At 56.2% G+C, this 19,163-nt stretch overlaps 1 protein-coding gene across 5 annotated transcripts in view; it reads right to left on the bottom strand.

Moving 5' to 3' along the window:
* The window catches only part of PPP2R5C (protein phosphatase 2 regulatory subunit B'gamma), a 104,937-nt gene that overhangs the window by 66,436 nt on the left and 19,338 nt on the right, over positions 1 to 19,163 (bottom strand). Inside the window, exon 1 of one of the 5 annotated variants that reach the window (XM_045822540.1) lies at positions 14,429 to 15,285. The exons of 3 other annotated variants lie outside the window; for them this stretch is intronic. In XM_045822540.1, the coding sequence (XP_045678496.1) occupies positions 14,429 to 14,522 (94 nt within the window). In that variant the 5' untranslated portion in view covers positions 14,523 to 15,285. Of the gene's footprint in view, positions 1 to 14,428; positions 15,286 to 19,163 lie in introns of those variants that run through there. One more of the 5 variants, XM_045822541.1, reaches the window with a different exon arrangement.

The following is a 19,163-nucleotide window of genomic DNA, read 5'->3' as shown; positions in this document are numbered from 1 at the left end:
AGAACTCACAAACCCTGGCAGAAGAGATACTTCAATGCCCGGAAGGGCCATCTCAGACGAGACGGCGGTCCCACAAACTGCGTGAACGCGGCTGCATGAGAGCACAGGCTGCGCCAGCGCTGCCTCCGTCACGGACAGGCGCCGGCCTGGCCGCAGAGCGGCTCCGGGGTTCGGACACCTGCTCCCGGGCCGGCCCTTCGCACACCCGAGCCTGGATAAACCAGGCAGCGTGCGCCCTGGCCAAGGGCCTGATTTGCCAAAGCAGAACTTAGGAATAAACGGACTTCCTCCTGTAAGCATTAAATCTTTCTGACAGCCGAGGCTGACAGGATCTAAATCTATCTCAAGAACCAACAGGAAAGACGGCAGCTTTGCGAGAGCCCGTGGCGTGCTGTGCGCTGGGAACCACACTCGCCCCGTGTGGACACCGGCGGGCCCGGGGGGTGCAGAGGGCAGGCGGACTCGGTCAGGGCGGCCGCCCGTGCGGAAACGGGGCTCTTGTGGGCGGGCTCCGGCCCGGCGGGGCCTTCACACCGGGCCGTGCATTCTGGGGCTGCACGAGGCCGCGGGGAGGTAAACACGGTGCCCTTCCTAGGATACCGGTTTTACATGTAGCTCAACCACACTGAATATTTTTACATTAAACCATACCAGTTGTGACCTAGAACACAAAACTCAGTCAGCTGGTAAACGACAACTCCTGAGACCCCAGAAACACTCCCTCTGGGGGTGCTCGGGGGACCGCCCTGGCCACGGCCCCGGCCCCGGCTGCCCACGGCGGGCGCCTCCCTGCGGCGCCAGGGCCTCTGCCCGCGGAGTCTGGGCCGCGCCTCGCTGCTCTGTCCGATCTGCGGGCGCACAGGGCTCCGGAGAGAAGCCCGGGGTGCTGACAGACGGGCCCTCCAGGCCGCGTGGAAATGCCGGGGCCCCGAACGCCACAACGACGCTGGAAAAGGAGAACGAAGCTGGGGGAGTCCCACTTCCTGACTTTGGAAGTCCTGACAAAGCCACAGGAATCAGATGAGCGCAGCCAGGCGGGCCAAGGCACAGGAGGGGGCCCAGAGACGACCCCGCACGTTTCTGTGCGCTGACCTTCAAGGAGGGTGGTAAGTCCATTCAAAGTGAAAGGAACAGTCTTTTCAACAAACGGTGCTGGGAAAACTGGATATCCAAGGGCAAAAGAATGAACTTGGACCCTTACCTAACACCACAGTCGACTCAAGATGGATTAAAGACCAAGTGTAAGAGCTGTGATTAGGAAACTCCTCGAGGAAAACATAAGAGCAGGCCCTGGCTGGGCAGCTCACATGGTTGTTGTGGGTTTGATCCCCGGTCAGGGCACATCCAAGCATCAGTCAACGACTGAGTCAGTAAGTGGAACAACAAATTAAGGTTTCTCTCTTTCTCTCTCTCAAGCAATAAATAAAACAAAGAAAACATAAAAGCAAACCTTTGGATGGGGCAATAGTTTCTCAGATATAACACTAAAAACACAGCAACAAAAGACAAATTAGATAACTTGGATTTCATCCAATTAAAGTTGTTTGTGTTGCAAATGAAACCATCAGGACAGTGAGAAGCCAGCCCGCGGACTGGGAAAGATGTTTGCAACCTGTGCGCACGGTAAGGGGGCTGCCGTGGCGACACAGGTGTGGCGAACGCAGCCGCGAGCGCACGGGACCGGGATTACCCTTGTGCTGTTATTCACCAGTTTCCGTACCATCTCCCACACACACAGCTGAAAACCCACTTTGCCCCACCCTGTATACGGAGACAAAGTCCCAATCACGACCCTGCTCAGCACCTACACCCCACTTAGCCGCTTGCACAAGGAGTCTGTAAGGTGAGGCCGCCTCCTCGACACAAACCCTTCCCCGGGGTCCTTCTCACCGCACCCCATCCCCTGCACACTCCCCGGCCTGGTGCGAGAGTCGCCTCTTCCCCGACTGCTTTCTGGGGCCACACTGAGCCGATAGAGGGGGCTCCTGGAGGTCCCCGCCCCTGCCCACAAGCCACGGTCACGCCTGTGCCTTGTGAGGCAGACGTGGAATGTCCCTTCCGCGCCTGTGACGAGGCAGGTGCCCAGTGCCGAGCACAGCCAGCCCCCCAGGAGGCAGCGTCCACGCGGGCTGCGGGAAGGGAACGGGGCTCTAGGCGGCCGTGGGGCGGGCGAAAACGAAACTCTTCTCCTTTCTGTGTTCGGTGTACTCCCCAAAGCGCTCCTGCCTTTTGAGATGGACTCAGGTAACTACAAGTTTTTGGTCTGACTGTGACCTTTTCTGGCACAACGAAGAGCATGGGGGCTGCTGGACTCACTTCCCAGGCTTAATTCGGCAACGCTCGCACGCCGGGCGCGTCGCGGGGAACGGGAGGGAGGCATTCGTGGTGGAGCTTTACGTGGACCGGGAACACGATCAGAGACGCTGACTGCACGTTCTCACTACGGTGTGAACGACCCCTCGGCTGTCACAGCCTCGGGACACAGCGGCCCTGTGTGGCGCCGGCTCCCCCTGGGCAAGCGCCTGTCCCGGAGCAGCCGGTCTGCAGACGAGGAGCCCCTCTCCCCCCCGGCGCCCCACGAGCTCCAGGAGCTCCGCACCACGCCAGCACCGGTGGGACGTCTCTCACCAGACTCTGAGACTGCTCCCGAGGACCCTTTAGTGGCAGCAAGTTCACGCCTGCGCCGAGGTACTGTCTGCGGCCGTGCTGAAAACGCAGCGTCAGTGCGAACCCCGCAGGACGCGCACGGTCCCTACGCCGGGTGGGACGCCGTCACGGGGTCCGTGCGTCTTCCCGGCTGCCAGGCCCCACTAAGGGCACGGGGGCCCCGCTAAGGGCAAGGGCCCTTACCCTAAGGGCAAGGGGGCCCCGCAGGCCGCCGGACAATCTGGGGCTCAGCTGAGTCAGTTTCTTCCATAACCACAAACCCCAAGGGGCGGCCTTACCTCCGTGACCCAGAATCTGCATCTCTTGTTTTTCTAGATGACACCATCAGACCGACTGAGCTGGTCCCCGCCGCAGAGCACTGCACGCCACGGCACGCAGAGAGCGCACGAGTCCTCTGTGGCTAGATCTCAGCGACCGAGGGGCTGCAGGGGTGGCCCCCCGCGCGGGTCTGCTCTCGGCCACCCACTCCTCCTGGGACCTCAGGCGGGTCGGGAGCCTCTGCTCTGGCCCCACAGCTGTGAAAGGGGGACTAATCACACCTGTGCGCAGCCTCACAGGGAAGAGGGCAGCTAATGAGCCCTTGCCAGGAGCTTTGAAGATTAAAAGGGCTCCCGGAGCTAATGACAGGCACGTCCCTCTGCTCTCCCCCGGGCACCCCGCCAAGGTGCCTGCTGCCGCGGACGGGGTGCCGGGGTGCTCCCCGGACGTGAGCTGCTCTCCTCGAGCAACGGGGAAACACTCTGCGAGAGGCCGGCGACGGCAGTGCCAGGTGGCGGGCGCCCACGCGGACGCGCTCGTGGGCCTTGGGCGCGGCTGGGCCGGCCGTCTCCTGCACGGCAGGTTGCAGTCGCGAGGAGGCCGCGGCCGAGGCCGCCACCCGGCCCGCCGGCCGGCGAGTTCCTGTCTCCGGCCGAAGCGCGCTGCACGCAGTGCGCCGCTCCCGCTTCCCGTTGGTGCTGTTTGTGACGCCTGAGCGTGAAGCCGGTGTAGAATCCCTCCAGGGGCTCCCGGGTCCGCTCCCGCTCCACCCGGGGGCTTTCCTCTGTTTCAAACAGAGAAAAGGCCCAAACAAACAACAAACACGCGCTGAAGCCCGCCCGTCACACTAAACAGGGCCACAGACCGGGCTGACTTTTGTAGCTGACATCCGGCTTCACGTAAACGTAGGTGCACACGCACCCCCCCCCCATATACCTTTCCACCCCACGCAGGCAGGACAGTCTGTGTTCGTCTAACTGGATACTGATAGATAATTGCAACTCCTACCAAAATTAAATACAAATATTCAAGATTAACATTGTGGAAGTTTACCTTTAACCAGTACACAAAACTTAGTAAAAAATGCCGGACTCATAACCGCTAATATTATTTCAATAGGAAAGTTCATGTGTCTTAGAAAAAGGTCAGTTTCACTACCTGAAGTCCTCACCTGGAAAATAAGATGAAAAAGTTAAGGGGAGGAAGTAGGGAGGAGGAAGTAAAAAGTTTCAAAACACTGTTATATTTAACTTTGGCTTCAAGTGTAAATTTAAGTTAACCTCTGTTGAAGATGGATAACACTTTGTCGGTATGTCACTTGTGACTTTATTTATAGAGAAAAAAGCTTCTGAATCTATTAGTCTTAAAAAAACCCTCACTCGCTGGGCACTCACTTGTGTCCGCTACAGGCACAGCCTCTCTCTGACCTAAGGACAGAGCAGAAGGAGATACCCGTGCATGCTCATCCTGCTTTCTGTCCTCAGGGACAGCGGACTACACAGGAATCTAAGCTCCTTTCTTTCTGGAAAATATTTAATCAGATGTAATCTTTAAAACGTTTTTATTTATCAACTGATTTTCGAGAGAGAGGGAGGGGGAGAAAGAGAGAGGAAAAGGTCGACTCATTCGCCCACCCACCCACGCTTTCATCGGCTGACTCCTGCGTGTGCACCGTCGGGGATCGAACCGGCAGCCCTGGGGCACCGGGAAGATACTCCAGCCAACGGAACTACCCAGCCAGAGCCACCAGAGGCAATTTGAAACCTGACGTACTCACAGGTTCCACAAGGGACGGAGACGTAATCAACGGCCCCTGGAAGGGACGCTGTTTGCCTTCAGCTTGGCTGTGACAGCTCCAGACTGTGGAGTAACTGGGCACTGGTTCAGGGCGGGCTATGTGTGCAGGGGGTGGGGGAAGCAGGTCACACAGGAACACGACCTCCATGTTTTCAAATCTAGTAAAATATATTTTACACATTTTTTTCCAATTACAGCTGATGCACAACATTATACTACTTTCAGGTGTCCAACATCGTGATTTCACATTTACATGCCTTGTGAAGCGATCGGCCTGGTAGGTCTGGCGCCCACCCGACACCGCACCCGGTCACTACATTATCACTGACTGTATCCCCAGTAGCCGTGGGACACCTTTCAGAGCAGGCGCAGGAGCGCCGGCGATGCTCTCCGAGGGAGAAAGTCCCCCAGGACCAGGCCCGCCCCCCACGGGAAACGACCCCCTGCGGCCCCCGCGGCCCGGGGCGGCAGGAGTGCCAGGCAGCTCCTGGCCCGTCCCTCACTGTTCGTCAGGCCCACGAGTGGACAGGCGTCCTGACAACCCTAAAACACGCGGGGACCTTCCCTGCTGCCGGGCTGCGGGCGTCCGGCACCTGTGACGGCCCCGGGACCGTCCCGGGCACAGAGCAGGTGCTCGGGCCCCACTGGCCACCTCCTCCCAGACGCCCACCTGGTCTGGGAGTTTGAACCCGGTTCGCAGACTCGGGAGGCCAGGGAGAGTCCGCGCCGTCGTGCGCTTGTGTGCGAGGGGCAGCACTGGGCGACACAGTGTGACACGGGTTAGTCCCAGCACCTCGGCCGCCTCAGAGCACCGCCAGGACACCCGGCGCCGCAGAGAGCTCCTGAAACTGCTTGTCAGCGTCCTTCCCAGGGAAGCCGGTCAGGGCCGCCGCGCACTTCCTGTGAGTGCGCGTCTGCGCACTTGCGTGAAAGCACACGGGCACACTCGCTCGCCTGCGGCGGCGCAGGGCACACCCCAGAGCACCCCGCGCCGCGGCCGGGAAGGGCGGGGACGTGGGGCGTGAGGCCAGGGAGAATTTCGGTGTATTTGTGACTTAAAAATGCTTTTTTAAGCGGCTATCTTCACACATGGATTGAAAAAAAGATCAGAAGACGATCAAGGGCAGCTGACTAAGGCAGAAAGGGAGGCCCGGCCGCATGACTCCCCGCCCCCGCCCGCCCCCACCCGCAAGGCCGGGCGCCTGTCCACACCCGGAGCTGGCGAGTGAGTGCGAAAGAGAACCCTTTTCTGAGGGCAGGGAGAGAAAACACAGAGGCTAACGAAACCAGGGTCGGGGCACAGCTGGGCCACGCCAGAGAGACTTCCTAGGCCAGTGGTTCTGGTGTCAGGACCCATGCACCCCTAAGAAAGTGCGGGGGAGCCTGCAGGGCTTGGGGTGCACGGGTTATCCCTGTGGGATTAACCTGGTTATACCTATGGGATTACCAGGTCAGAGAATGTTTAAAATACGTCCTTACTACCTCATCCCAAGTCACAGGAATGGGATCATTCCATGTTACTCTAAGTACCCCCACGAAAATAACTTTCTTGTAGAAAACCGGGAAGGATGGCATTCTTCTGCACCGCTCTCCAGGTGTGCCGCGGGGGGAGAAGACGGGGACCCGTGTTCCCGCTTCTGCACCCGGTCTGCGCAGCGGCGTGTTCCGGCCGCACGCAGGCGTGCTCCGCGGGGACAGGGAGGCACCTCAGCGGCGCTGAGATAGACGGCGGTGTTCTCTGGCGCTGCACCGAGATGCGACAAGTGGTCGTTTTCTTAAAGAGCAGTTGCAGCGTGCGACCCGCAGCCGCCGCGCCGGGGGCGTTTCGGTGCCAGCAGCTCCTGGGCGCGCCTGCACTCCGAGGTCGCCTGCGCCCGCGGGTGTCTGTGGCGGCACTCGGCAGGTGCTAGGTGGGACCAGGCAGGCCTTCCTGTCCATCCCTGTCAAGGAGCCCGCGTGTCGACGTCGCTCGTCTTCCCCGTGGGCAGCGGGCAGCAGCCGCGCTCACGCCGACGGATCCAAGCTCTCGGAAACTCACGTCTCTGCTTGCAAGCTCGAGTTTTATCCCGGGCAACGAGTGATGTCACTGTGGTTTCCCCTGAGGTGACAGGCTCGCTTCGTTTCTTTTCCAGGAAATGGCTGTTAAATATTCGAGTCTTAATAACCAGTTTGTCCGCCTTTTGTTCTTTCAAGTAAAAAACGTTCCTGAAAAAAGTGGCTAGTTCAGCCTGGGACACAAACAGCTCCTCAGTTTTCCCGGAGACAGCCTGTGCCCGGGCTCACCGAGGGCTTCCCGTGGGCTCTGCACTCATCACACGATGCCCAAGAGTGACGCACGCAGGGTTCAGGTGCAAAAAAATGAACCGTCTCGGGCTTTACCGAGAAACTCTGAGGTCAGACAGGCGTGCACCTGCTGGAGACGCCCTGGCCACCGGCTGCAGGCCCCGGCCCCGCCCCCGCCCCGCCCGGCGGCAGGAGCTGACCGCTGCCGTGGAACCGGGCGGGCGAGGGGCCACGGGGCGCGAGAGCGGCTGAGGCCTTGCTGACCCCTGTGGGGCGTCTCTGGGATTCCACCTGCAGACGCCGCCCGGTGTGAAGACTGGAGACACCCCCACAGCTTCCAAGTCCCGAAACCACGGCCACCCGGGGCTGCCCCCGGCACCCTCAGCTCATCACATCATAAAGGTGGGAACAAACCAGTCCCGAGGCGTCGCCGTGCGGACACCGGACGACTGCAGACACACAGGGAGGTGCCACCCTCGCGCCCAGAATCAAGCCCCAGCAACTCCGAAGAGCCGGGCTCGCTCCCCAGGGTGCGCGTTACTGCTCCCCTTAACTCTGTCGTCAAAGTGATGGTCGAGGGTTTGCAGGAACATCCACGAAGGACACGCGGACAAAAGCAAAGGGGGAGTGGGAGCAGGGGTGGGAGGAGGTGGCGGGGGTGGGGTGGAAATGCAGACAACTGTACTTGAACAACAACACAGTTGAAAGGAAAAACCACTATCTCTGTTAAAAAATCTCAACACGAAAAAGGAACTCAGGAGTTTAGTATTACAGAATTTGACAATAAGACAGCAAATTTCTGGAAGTCAAACTGCCACAAACAAAAAGCAACATCGCATTAAAAACAACGGAAAGGGAGGGGCCGGTGAAGTCATCCTATTTGTGACAATCACGTACAATGTGTCTAACTTCTAAATACCATTCCTGGTGAAGGTTATGCAAAAACCCTTCTCTTCAAAAGCTAAACCGGGGAGGGGAGGAGTGTGTGCAAATGCCTGCATCTTACTTTACGGAGCCGATGGGCCTGGAGGACCAGCCAGGGAGCAGCACGCACGCTCTGGACAGCGACACCCGGAGACGGGGTGCGCGGGTCTCCTCACAGGCGGGGTGGCAAGAGGGACAAACGCAGGTGACACAGCAGGAGAGAAATAAGGCACGTGTGTGCGGATAAGGCACCGGGCTCCAGGTGCTGCACGTGACCTAGACGGGGGACGGCCGTGGCGACCCCCAACGCCGGGCGCCTCGCAGCACAGCCAGCACCTCTTCCTCCAGGCTCAGAGAGCCGAGTCGCTGGCCGGAGACCAGAGCCAGGGCCTCAGAGCCCGCCCTCAACCACGCTCTCCTAGAGTGTGCCTCAAAGGCTGTTGCCCTTTAAAAGACCAATAAAAATGCCAATAAACATCAAAAAAGGTGCACACCCCCCAAAATACCGTTTGGTAAGACGGTGCGGCGGTCTGCGCAGCCACGATGAGTTCGCAAGGAGGGGGCCGAGCCGGCAGGCACGGGGCGGCCCTGCCGAGAGGAGAGGCTGCCGCGCCGAGGGGCCCGGCCCCGGCATGCGGGCAGCGGGCAGCGGGCAGCACCGGCTGCAGGGTCTCACCCTCGCCCCATCCAGATGGCTTAGCCTGGTTATTCCGCTGCCGGCCACTAATCTGTCAACAATGAAGTAAAAGGGAAAACACAGGAAAAGCCAAAGCTCGAACACGAAAACCCACTGCCCACAATCCAGGAAACAATTCTAAGTACCTGCACTTCCGTTGCACGTTTTCCCCGAGGCAGCACGCTTAAAGACACGTCTCTCCGACGTGAGGGAGCAGCTCAGGCGCACGCAGAGCTGCGGGGCCGCCGTGCGGCTGCGTCCCGGCCCCAGCCGGCGCTCGCGCTTCAGAGACCACTCGCAGGGACGGCGCGGGGGCCTCCCCGTGGACTCGGTCTGCAGCCCCCCAGGTGTGGACGCCCCGCCCCCTCCTGCGGCACCTGTGGGGCTAGCAGGACCAGCATTCCCCAACCGCCCCACGCCGTCCTCTGCGGCTCGCTGGGGTTCTTTCAGAACAGAGGTCCGATACGGGCGCACTCACTGTCTCTCACTGCTGCATCGCGTCAGTGCTGCTTTCTGCGCTGGAGGGTTGGGCTGACGGGCGGGGATTCAGGGGCCGGGAGCGACCCCAGGCCACCCTCGCGGCGCCAGCGGTCTTCCTCGTGCCCCAGAGTCGACACCTTCTGGAGCCCCCGTCTCCGAGCTCTCCCCATCCCGTCCCCGGTCCTCAGCGGCACCACTCCCACCCAGCAGGGAAGGGAGACCGGGTGCGAGGAGGGGTCTGGGGCAGAACGGCTGCCTGGGTCTGCTTTCGTGCCCAGGTGCCTCGCACAGCTTCTCCTGAGCCTGAGCAGAACGACCTGACCAAGTAGTTGGCTAAGAAATACACCAAGGAACCAGAGTCTGAGTGGGCATTCAGAGAAGTAACTTTTCACTTCCCACCCAGCAGGGCTTACATGCAGAGGTGGTCTCGGACGTCGTGAGAAACCCCCAGCTGACCATGACCTTCCCTGGGATGCTTCCGATTCAGGGAGGAGGGAAGAGAATTAAGGCGACGACGAACACCTGGCCCACTTGGTAAGTGAAATGGCACAGCAGGGAAGGACACTTTCGACTTCTCCCCCACACCGAGGGTGCGCGCCTGGAGTTCCACAGACTCTCACTGAGCCCTGCGGCGCGTCCGAACTGCAGGCCCTGAAGCACACGCCAGCACAGAGAACACATGGGAAGGCACACACGACGGGAGCTGTCACCACCCCCGAACCCGCCCTGGTGCAGAGGGGCTGGGCCGACTCCCAGCTCGGTCCTGCCTGTGGCCCCGGGCAAGAGCCTGCCCGCGCTCCTCCGGAACAGACCAAAGAACACTGCCCTCAGCGCCAGCACCAGCGACTCGGCGAGGGCACGCCGGGGGAGGCCGAGGCCAGTCCGGCACAGCACTGCCTCTGCTCCTGGGACAGTCTTGGGGCGGGGGCAGGGGCCCTCGGCTCAGCCTTTCAGGCTGGTGGCCTTGGGGGGAGACACCAGGACACACCCTGCTCGCCTCCCTGGCAGGGATGCTGAGAGGACAGGCCAGTCAGAGCGCTGCGGGGCTGCAGAGCCACCCTGCCGTGACCCGGGACACGGGGGGCAGAAGCAGCGTGTACCCCACACCACTCTGCCTGTGACGTCCCTGTCCTTTTCCCAGGCTTAAACACACTCCCCCTTTTCTTGGCTAACTTCACCTCTTTATTTTTCTCTTATGCTTTAACACGAGTAACACTGCCTTGAAAAAAATTTAGGAGTTTAGCTTTCGTGCAAGGCAGGAATCATGATCAGGAACCTGGGCAGACTCTGTACCCAAGGTCAAGGGCAGACCAAGGAACCCTGGCAGGCAGACTTTGCACAAAGGTGCACCCCTCTCCCCCCTGGTTACTTTGGTTAGGCTCCGCGCCTCAGGGGCACCGAAAAAGCACCCTCACGCAGAGGGTCCCCGCAGGTGCGCTCTGCAGGCGCACTTCTGCGGAGCCGCCTCACAGACACGCAGCGATGGGCACAGGACACGCAGGTGCCTGCAGGTGTCTGCGCAACGATCCCGAGTGGCCGCACCGCACCGCTCAGCGAGGGGGTCATCGGCCCGATCTTCCGAAGGGCCCTGGGTTCCTCCTGGTCCTCCCGGAAACACTCCTCCTGCCCGAGTCCGGGAGGGAGGACAACCCCAGGAGTCGTCCTCGCTGGCGTGCAGCGACCACCCGCAGCGCAGGCGCGGCCTCGGTCCAGGGGCCCACGCACGCGTGGGCAGGTCTGACCAGTAGGGCCGGCTGAGCCCCAGGATGGAGCGCGGCCCGAAGTGACTCCACGGCTTTCCCGTCCGCCCTCCTCTCGGTTTTCACCGGCTCTAACTGGTGACCCAGGAGCACTCGTGGGAAAACGAACTCTTCTAACATCAGACCCCCGCTTCGCAGGGAGAGCGGGTTCACCGGACGGAGCCCCCTGCTGCCATGGCTCCCCAGCGGCCTTCCAGAGGCAGACTCAGACCACAGACCACAGACCACAGACCGTGCTAAGGACCAGAACCAGATCAGGGCAGGGGAACACATTTCTGGAGGCCCGACAGCAGCCAGCTGGGAAAGGGTCAGACAGCTCTCCTCCTCTGGCCACTACTGTCTTCGGGGCGTGGCTGCTCCTGCCTGGAGCTCCCCACACCCGCCGAGCCACCCAGCAGAGGCACCCAGCAGAGGTACCCAGCAGAGGCAAGGCTGCGTGACGCCCATTTTACTATTCCTGAGAGGCCACTAAAACATCCAAGCCCCAGTCCAGAGCAGGGCCCTCGAACTGCGGGCCCAGGGCCCGCTCTGGCCTGCCCCTGCTTCTGTACATACGGCTTTGCCAGGGCACCCTCGGCCCTTTGTTTGCTGTCCGGGGCTGCGTCGGTCACAGCCAGAAATAGTGGCTGCCCCGAAACCGGACACACCGTCCGTCCCCACCTAGAGCCGTGCTGGCCAACACAGCGGCCCCGGGCTTGTGCCCGTTTACATGGAAAATAAAATGCAATTTAAAATTCAATCGCCCAGTTGCACTAGCCACACTTTTAGGTGCTTGACAGTCACAGGTGGCCCGGGGCCACGGCAGTGGACGGACGCACCAGGGACAGTCCCGCGGCCGCAGACAGTCCTCCCGGATGGCGCTGGGAGTGGGGGGTTTACGTCATCAGGCTAAATTCCCAGCCACCGAGTTCCAGGCTCCTTCCTCCTTCGGCAGGCAAAAGTTCACCCCAAGTTTCAACGGCACGTCCCTGTCACACCTGAACCCTTCAGCACACGGTGCTCCCTCACCGTGTGAGTGGAAAACTCAAGGTCACACTGTCTGATAGAAGGGAGCTATCCAGCACTGCAGTAGGAACTGCTAATCAGTGCCGCGATAGCATTCATCTGCCTACTTGGCCCCGCCCCCTGGTGGGGGGAGGGGCCGGGGGACCATAACCTCTGGGAAAGCTGGGCCATCTGACATTCTCGGCTAGGACCCTCCTGGGCACACAGAGGTAGGCCCGGGACACGCACTTCTGTGACAACTGAAGAGGCGGGCCCTGGGCACGACACTGTCATACGAAGGAGGCGACCGAGACAGACGGGCGTTGATAAGCGGCAGAAAAAAACACTGTCAATCCTGTAGTAAAGGTTCGACAAACGGCCCCAATTTCCACTCAAAAAATAGGTATTTTTTAAAGGTCCAACAAAGCCACGCAACTCAGACCCTGGTTTGGGTCCTGGCCCTGCCGCTCACAGGTCGTGTCGCCCCGGGCAGGCTCTCCTCCCTCCCCGAAGAAGACCCTCTCCCCCTGCGCGGGAGCTCTGCAGGGCCCCGGTGGGGGAACCTCCGCGCTGGCCCTCGGCTCTGGCCCGGCATCAGGCCACCAGCCAGCCCCCTGGCGCACCTGCCCCGAGCCGGCCCCCCCCACCCCATGTCTCTGCTGCAGCAGGCCCCCGCGGGGTCTCCCCACCGAACCCCGGCCCCTGTGTGCAGTGAGCCTCAGCCCTGGGCTCACAGCAGAGCCGCTAACCAGATGTGAAATTGACCAAGACTCTAACAGCCAATATAAATAAAACATTCTGCTAAACCTCTCATGAACATGCTTTCTCTTAAAAAAAGTCCTTATGAGCAAATCAAGTATTCTTCGAGTTTTGAAATTAGAAAAGTGTCCCTATCGTTTGAATTAGAAATTAGTTTTAGGTCCCTAAAGGTTACCCCTTCTGAGCACCTCCAGCCTCATCCGGGTTAAGGCGCTTCTCCCCTCTCCCTCCGTGGGCAGAGGGCGACCCACCAACCCAACCCCCCACCAAAAGCAGAAAGCACAAGCCGGCCACAGCAAGGTCTTGGAATTAAAAAAAAAAAATTAATACTGTGGTATAAGATGTAAAATCAAATGACTTCATTTCAGAATGAATTCATAGTTAAAAATAACTGGGACAGTGAGTGTCTAATAAAAGCAGAAAATCCACAAACCCTTGTCTATTACTTATGATACCTTAAGAGTATAAAAATAAGACATTTTATACACAACACAATCATCTTATTGCTCAGTAGTCAGTGTTTCGGAACTAGCTTTAGAAATCCAAGCCCGATTTTGTATTTGTTTCTGCCCGTGTGGTTCCCATGGCTGAGCCCCCGACACGCCAGGCCCAGGCAGCACTGGCTTTCCTGGGCGCACCGCGCACCCGCGAGCACTCGGCCCGCCCTGCTGGCTGGTCACTGTGGACACCGGGGTCCGTCAGCTTCCGTGAAGAGGTGCGGAGAGAAGAGCGACCCCCATTTATTCCAGCGGAGGGGGACTTCCTGTGCGCGTCCCGTCCCTGGGTCCACCCAGGGATCCGAGAGCCCCTGCCCGGCGTTCCCACCTCCCCTGGACATGGGCCCGGCCTCCCTTGGGTGGGCTTCAAAGGAGACCGACCGGCCAGACCGTCTTGCTAAGGTGCAGCTGTGGGATCAATTTTTTAAGTACTTGGAGGACGCTTAACACCCATTTTCTATGTCATCCAATTCTTAACAAAATTTGCTTAACAAGTATTTTAAAATGCTAAGAATAAGTATACTACCACCCTCATTTTAATGTTACTATTATGAATTACTACAGTAAGTGCCTTTTAAGCTAACCTTGTGTTTTTAAGCCAGATTTTGTATAAACTATAAGAGGTGAAGTGTAATTATTAAAAGTAATCTATATGCACATAGAAAACTTGTTGGCATGCTCAATTTTAAAGTCAAATGGCAATACAGGCCCAATTTAAATGCAAACTATTTCCTTAGGAGTGCATGGAAGCACTAACATTTCAGAAATCATGACCCGCAATGGATTTGAACGTTTCACAGCACCAGCCTGTGTCTCTTTCAGGCTCCGCAGTGAGAATGAAAACAGTCCTTTTAAAGGAAGTTTTTTCCTAATGGTTTCCGCACATTTTCTGGCTGCGACTTATCTCCAGCCCAGAGACGTGCCCCCGGTGCAGCCGGTGCGGTGTGAGGCGACACAGATGCAACAGAAACTCCGCGGACAGGCAACTTGGCCCGGCGCGGCCGCCCGCCTCTCCCTCCTCCCCCCACCCAACACCTTCCCCGGCGGTGACTTCACATCCTTTGACATCAGCACAGCTCGGAGGAGGGGGATGGGAGCGCGAGCCGAAAGCAGAAAAACCAGCTTTGAACTGTGCATGCAAGGCCTCTCTCAAGACTCAAATTCCGTGAGTAGTTCATAAAATACCAAACTGCAGGACACGCCCAGCCTCCCGTGGCTAAGTCTGCACCGAAACTCGAGAATTCTGCTGGAAAGCACTTCCTGCTTGCCTTATCTGAAGCACAATAGCCATTTATTAACTAGCCACGGCAGGCTCCGACTCAGGGAGACGCACAATAACTTACCTCGAATATGGAGAAGGGCCACAGGCTGGAAAGGCCCATTGGAGTTGGCCGCATCCACCACCATCCTGCCCCCCGCTTTATTACATGTCAACATCTAGACTCGGCGGGGAAGGCAATGGGCTCCTTAAGGCAAGAAAGCAGCCTCCATTTTAGTTTAAAAAAAAAAGACAAACTGAAGCTCTGCAGCTGGAGGGAACTGGCTGCCGCGTGATGTCAGCAGGCAGGGAGCCCGCTGATTGGCCGGAAGCTGCAACTTAAAATGACACTAAAAAAAACTGCAAATGGAAAGAGCCTTCTGTTTGGCTGTCAGCGTGCACGGGAAGCCTGGGCATTTCGGCTTTCTGCGGCGATCGTTTCTCAGTAACTTTCAGGCACCAGCTCATCTCCCGGGGGCAGGGCTGAGGCCCCAGTCCCGGCCAGACTGCGAACAGATGATTCTGAGCGCTGCCCCTGCTCCCCCGCGGCGAGTGTGGGCACGCCGCCGGAACCTGAAATTTCAGCAGTCCCCTCGCTGGCACCAGAGTCGATGGTATTTTAGACTTACCTGGCTGCCTTTGATTTTCTGGTTGTAATGACTTTGGTGTCTGTATCTTATTTAGCATTTTGGCAATGTGGTGTTTTTTTTGTTGTTGTTAAGCAAATGACTATTCAAATATGACACAGTCCCAATTACTAGGGTTAGACTCTTGTCAGCCTCTCCTACCACCGGGTAATACACTTATGACCCTCACACACTGGTTCTTCTTGAGATCTAATTTATGGGAAAATTCATTAAACTTAAAATAACTTAAAAATTATATGAAAAATAAAAGCTTCTTTAAATTTAATGGCCAGAAAGTTTTAAAGTCATAAAATAAAATTCAGTGTTTATTTTTGTATTTCAAAGATGTCAACATATCAGATACTTTTATATCTTAGACATTTCATTTAGAAGTTTTAAATTAAAAATGTATTTCAATTATTTTTATGGGGCTAGTATTAAAAGCTATGATTCAGATCTTAATTTCCTACCTGTAAAAAAAGCTTAATAAAAGCCTTAGCTGGTGTGGCTCAGTGGACTGAGTACCGGCCTGCAAACCAAAGGGTCACTGGTTCGATTCCCGGTCAGGGCACAAGCCTGGATGGCAGGCCAGGTCCCCAGTAGGGGGTGTATGTGAGGCAACCACACGTTGTTCTTTTCCTCTTTTTCTCCCTCCCTTTCCTTTTCTCTAAAAATAAATAAATAAAATCTAAAAAAAAATAAATAAAGGTTAATGAAGAAGCTGTTCCAAGGAGAAAGAGATCATTTCCGAACTGGAGTATCTGGTGGGAGGAGAGGGGTGGGCTGGACAGAAGCCTTACAGAAAGAAATGTTACTGTGAGCGCCAAATGAAGACAAGTAAACTCGAAGAGCAATCTCTCTGGCAGGCAGAACTGAAGAAATTCATCACTTCCTCACACGTGCAACTAAGTTTGTCTGAACCGTGTTTCTCTTTTCACAATTTCTCCCACAACTCCCCCCACCCCACCCCTGCACTTGTTCAGTTATTAACAAGACAAAAACCCTGTGGTTCCTAAACATACTTCACAGCGGGGAGGAGCACCTGGAACAAGACTCGGGCTAGCGGCCACACCTGTGGGGGCAGGCTCCCGTTTCACCGTGCCACGGTTCAGGGGTGCTTGTGAAGGCCCCACTCACTAGGAAGGATGCACTTTTAACTATGCGTATCAACGGCCATTAAAAATCAAACAAGTGAAGGAGAGCACACCAAATCCCACCCTGCCCCCTCCTTCCGCAGAGCTGAGAGGCCGTGGAGCCCACAGCTGGCCGTGGCATTACAACGAGCACGTGGGGGGTGGGCGCCCCTGCGGGGCCCTCGCACCTGCCTGGCTCCTCTGCCATCCGAACAGCAGACGTGGCCCGACAAACACAGCGTGCGCGTGGAGTGTGGAGTCAGGGGATGGGAGCTCGGACTCTGGCCGCTGACCCCTAATGGGCTCCTCAGAGGCGGGTGAGACGGCTCCCGGGACTCCCCGCCCACCCAGGGAGCGCGGCCAGGTGAACTGGGACCGAAGCGCGTGGGGAACGAGGCTGGAGGGGCCTGGTCCCTGGTCGCAGGCCCAGAAGCACATGCTCACTGCAGGTCTGTACTTGAACATAGAGACCTGCCCTCAAACCCTTCCATTTTTCACCTGAGACGAGCTGGAAACTCTCCCAGATTGTGCTGATGAACCGGAATGCGGAAGCAGGCCAAGAAGCTCCGAGGGAGAATCTTTATACGAAACCCAGCCTGGAAGTAAAGAACAGTGAGGGCGCTTGCTGGTGCATTTTTCCTAACGGTCCCAGGCCAAAGGGTCTCCACTTCCTCAGTGGCTACTGCCCAGGCTCTTCAGAAGCCGGACGCATATAGAGAAGCTCTTTAAAGGATGGACAGACTGTGATCTGGAAATCACCCACGAGCACACTCTAAAATAGAAGCAAACAGATCAATAATATGGAGAAGGAAAAAACCCTTGAACAAGTACAGATACGGTGTGTTTCTGAACTGGAAGCATAAATCCTATAAGCAGGCTGGTGTGGATTCTTCCCCAAACTGGTTTACAGTCAAAAACCACCTCTGTCTCTTCATTTTTCTGAGTACTTCACAAAACACTCCTAAAATTCAGCAGGAAAAATAAGAAAAAGGATGAGAACACTTCTGATGAAAACAGGCCGGTCCTATCAAATACAAAGCATCCGAACTAATGACAGTGTGACGTACTTAGGGGCAGGCTCACGGGACAGAAGCATTAGCCCCCCAAACAGTAGACAGATTTGCACAAGTATATTATTATGATAAAGAATGAATCTCAGCCCTGGCTGGCGTAGCTCAGTGGATTGAATGCGGGCTGCGAACCAAAGCGTCACAGGTTCGATTCCCAGTCAGGGCACATGCCTGGGTTGCAGGCCATGACCCCCAGCAACCCCACATTGATGTTTCTCTCTCTCTCTCTCTCTCTCTCTCTCTCTCTCTCTCTCTCTCTCTAAAAATAAATAAATAAAATCTTAAAAAAAAAGAATGAATCTCAAATCAAAGGGAAGGGAAGATTGTTAGGTGACTGGTTGGCTAGATGTGGGGACATTTTAAGTCTTTTTTTTTTTTTAAGATTTTTATTTATTTATTTTTAGAGAAAGGAGAAGGGAAAGAGAAAGGAAGGGAGAGAAACATCAATGTGTGGTTGCCTCTCACATGGCCCCCACTGGGGACCTGGCCTGCAACCCAGGCCTGTGCCCTGACTGGGAATCGAACCAGTGACCCTTTGGTTTGAGGGTCTGTGCTCAATCCACTGAGCTACACCAGCCAGGGCTTAAGTCTTAACTTCATACCAAAATAAAATCTGAGCTGGGTTAAACAGTTAATTAAAAAACAGATTGAGCTCTGGCTGGTGTGGCTCAGTGGTTGAGCGCTGGCATGCAGAACAGGAGGTCGCTGGTTCGATTCCCCGTCAGGGCGCAAGCCTGGGTTGCAGGCCAGTCCCTGGTTGGGGGCATGCAATCAGTGTTTCTCGCATACATTGATGTTTCTCTCCCTCTCTTTCTACCTTCCTCCCTCTCTCTAAAAATACATGCATAAAAATTAATAAGTAAATTAAAAAATAAAAAACATATTGAGGCAATAACCCTAAGTTTCCAGAGCCTTTAGAAGAAAAGGGAAGTGAACATCAGCTCTGAAGCAGAAAAGTACATTTAAAAAAACTGAGTCCCTAAGGGGTATATTGCTCACATTAAAAAATTTACAAATTTCTGTATGTTCCCTCTGAAAAATAAAAGGCGATGTAAATGCTACAAGTTGAAGGAGTTAGTAATATACTACAACTGATTAGAAAAAAACTGAGGCCTCAATGTTCAAATGACTCAGTTCAAAAAAGAACTGTAACCTGATCAATAACTGCATGAAAAGTATTTCTTCACCTATCACATCAGCAGTAATTTTTAAGAACGATAATTACTCAATACTGGTAAAGGCAAGTTGTAACCCTGCCAACAAATCCATAAACTGTTCTGATCCTTTTGGAAAATAATTTGGTAATGTGTGTCAAGGTTCTTCAAGTAATTTTCCTTCTGAGAACCCATTCTAGAAATGTAGTAGCCATGAGGGAGCACCGTGTGTGTGTGTGTGTGTGGGTGTGGGTGTGGGTGTGTGTGTGTATGTATTTCTCACCCAAGTATATGTTTATTGATTTTAGAAGAGAGGGAAAGGGAGGGAGAGAGAAACATCGATGTCAGAGAAAATATCGATCAGTTGTCTCCCATACGTGCCCCAACTGGGGATCGAACCTGCAACCTAGGGATGTGCCCTAACTGGGTGTTGAACCTGCAACTCACAACGCTGGGTATACGTGACGACACTCCAGCCAACTAAACAGTGCAGCCAGGGCAAGCATCACGTTTTTTTAACTTTTAAAATACACGCACCATAAAACCCGTCACTGAGCCGCTTCTGAGCGCACAGCCCGGCGGCACTAAGTACATCCGCACCGGTGCGCAGCCGCCACCGCCCTCCCCCTGCAGAACCCTCTTCCTGCCGCAAACAGACCCTCTCCCAACGAAGACGCACCCCCATCCCCTCCCCAGCACCCGCACCCACCACCCTACTTTCTGTTTACGTAGTTGGGTCTTTCAGGGACCTCGTGTAAGTGGAATCATACAGGATCTGCCCTCCTTGGAGAGGGTTACTCCTCTCCACGGCATGTCCTCCAGGTCCGGAATAAAATC

Source organism: Phyllostomus hastatus, unplaced genomic scaffold, assembly GCF_019186645.2.
Source record: "Phyllostomus hastatus isolate PE091 unplaced genomic scaffold, TTU_PhHast_1.1 phas_scaffold_501, whole genome shotgun sequence".
Taxonomy (NCBI): domain Eukaryota; kingdom Metazoa; phylum Chordata; class Mammalia; order Chiroptera; family Phyllostomidae; genus Phyllostomus; species Phyllostomus hastatus.
Note: the sequence above shows the minus strand (reverse complement) of the source record. Positions and strands in the feature narration are given on the sequence as shown.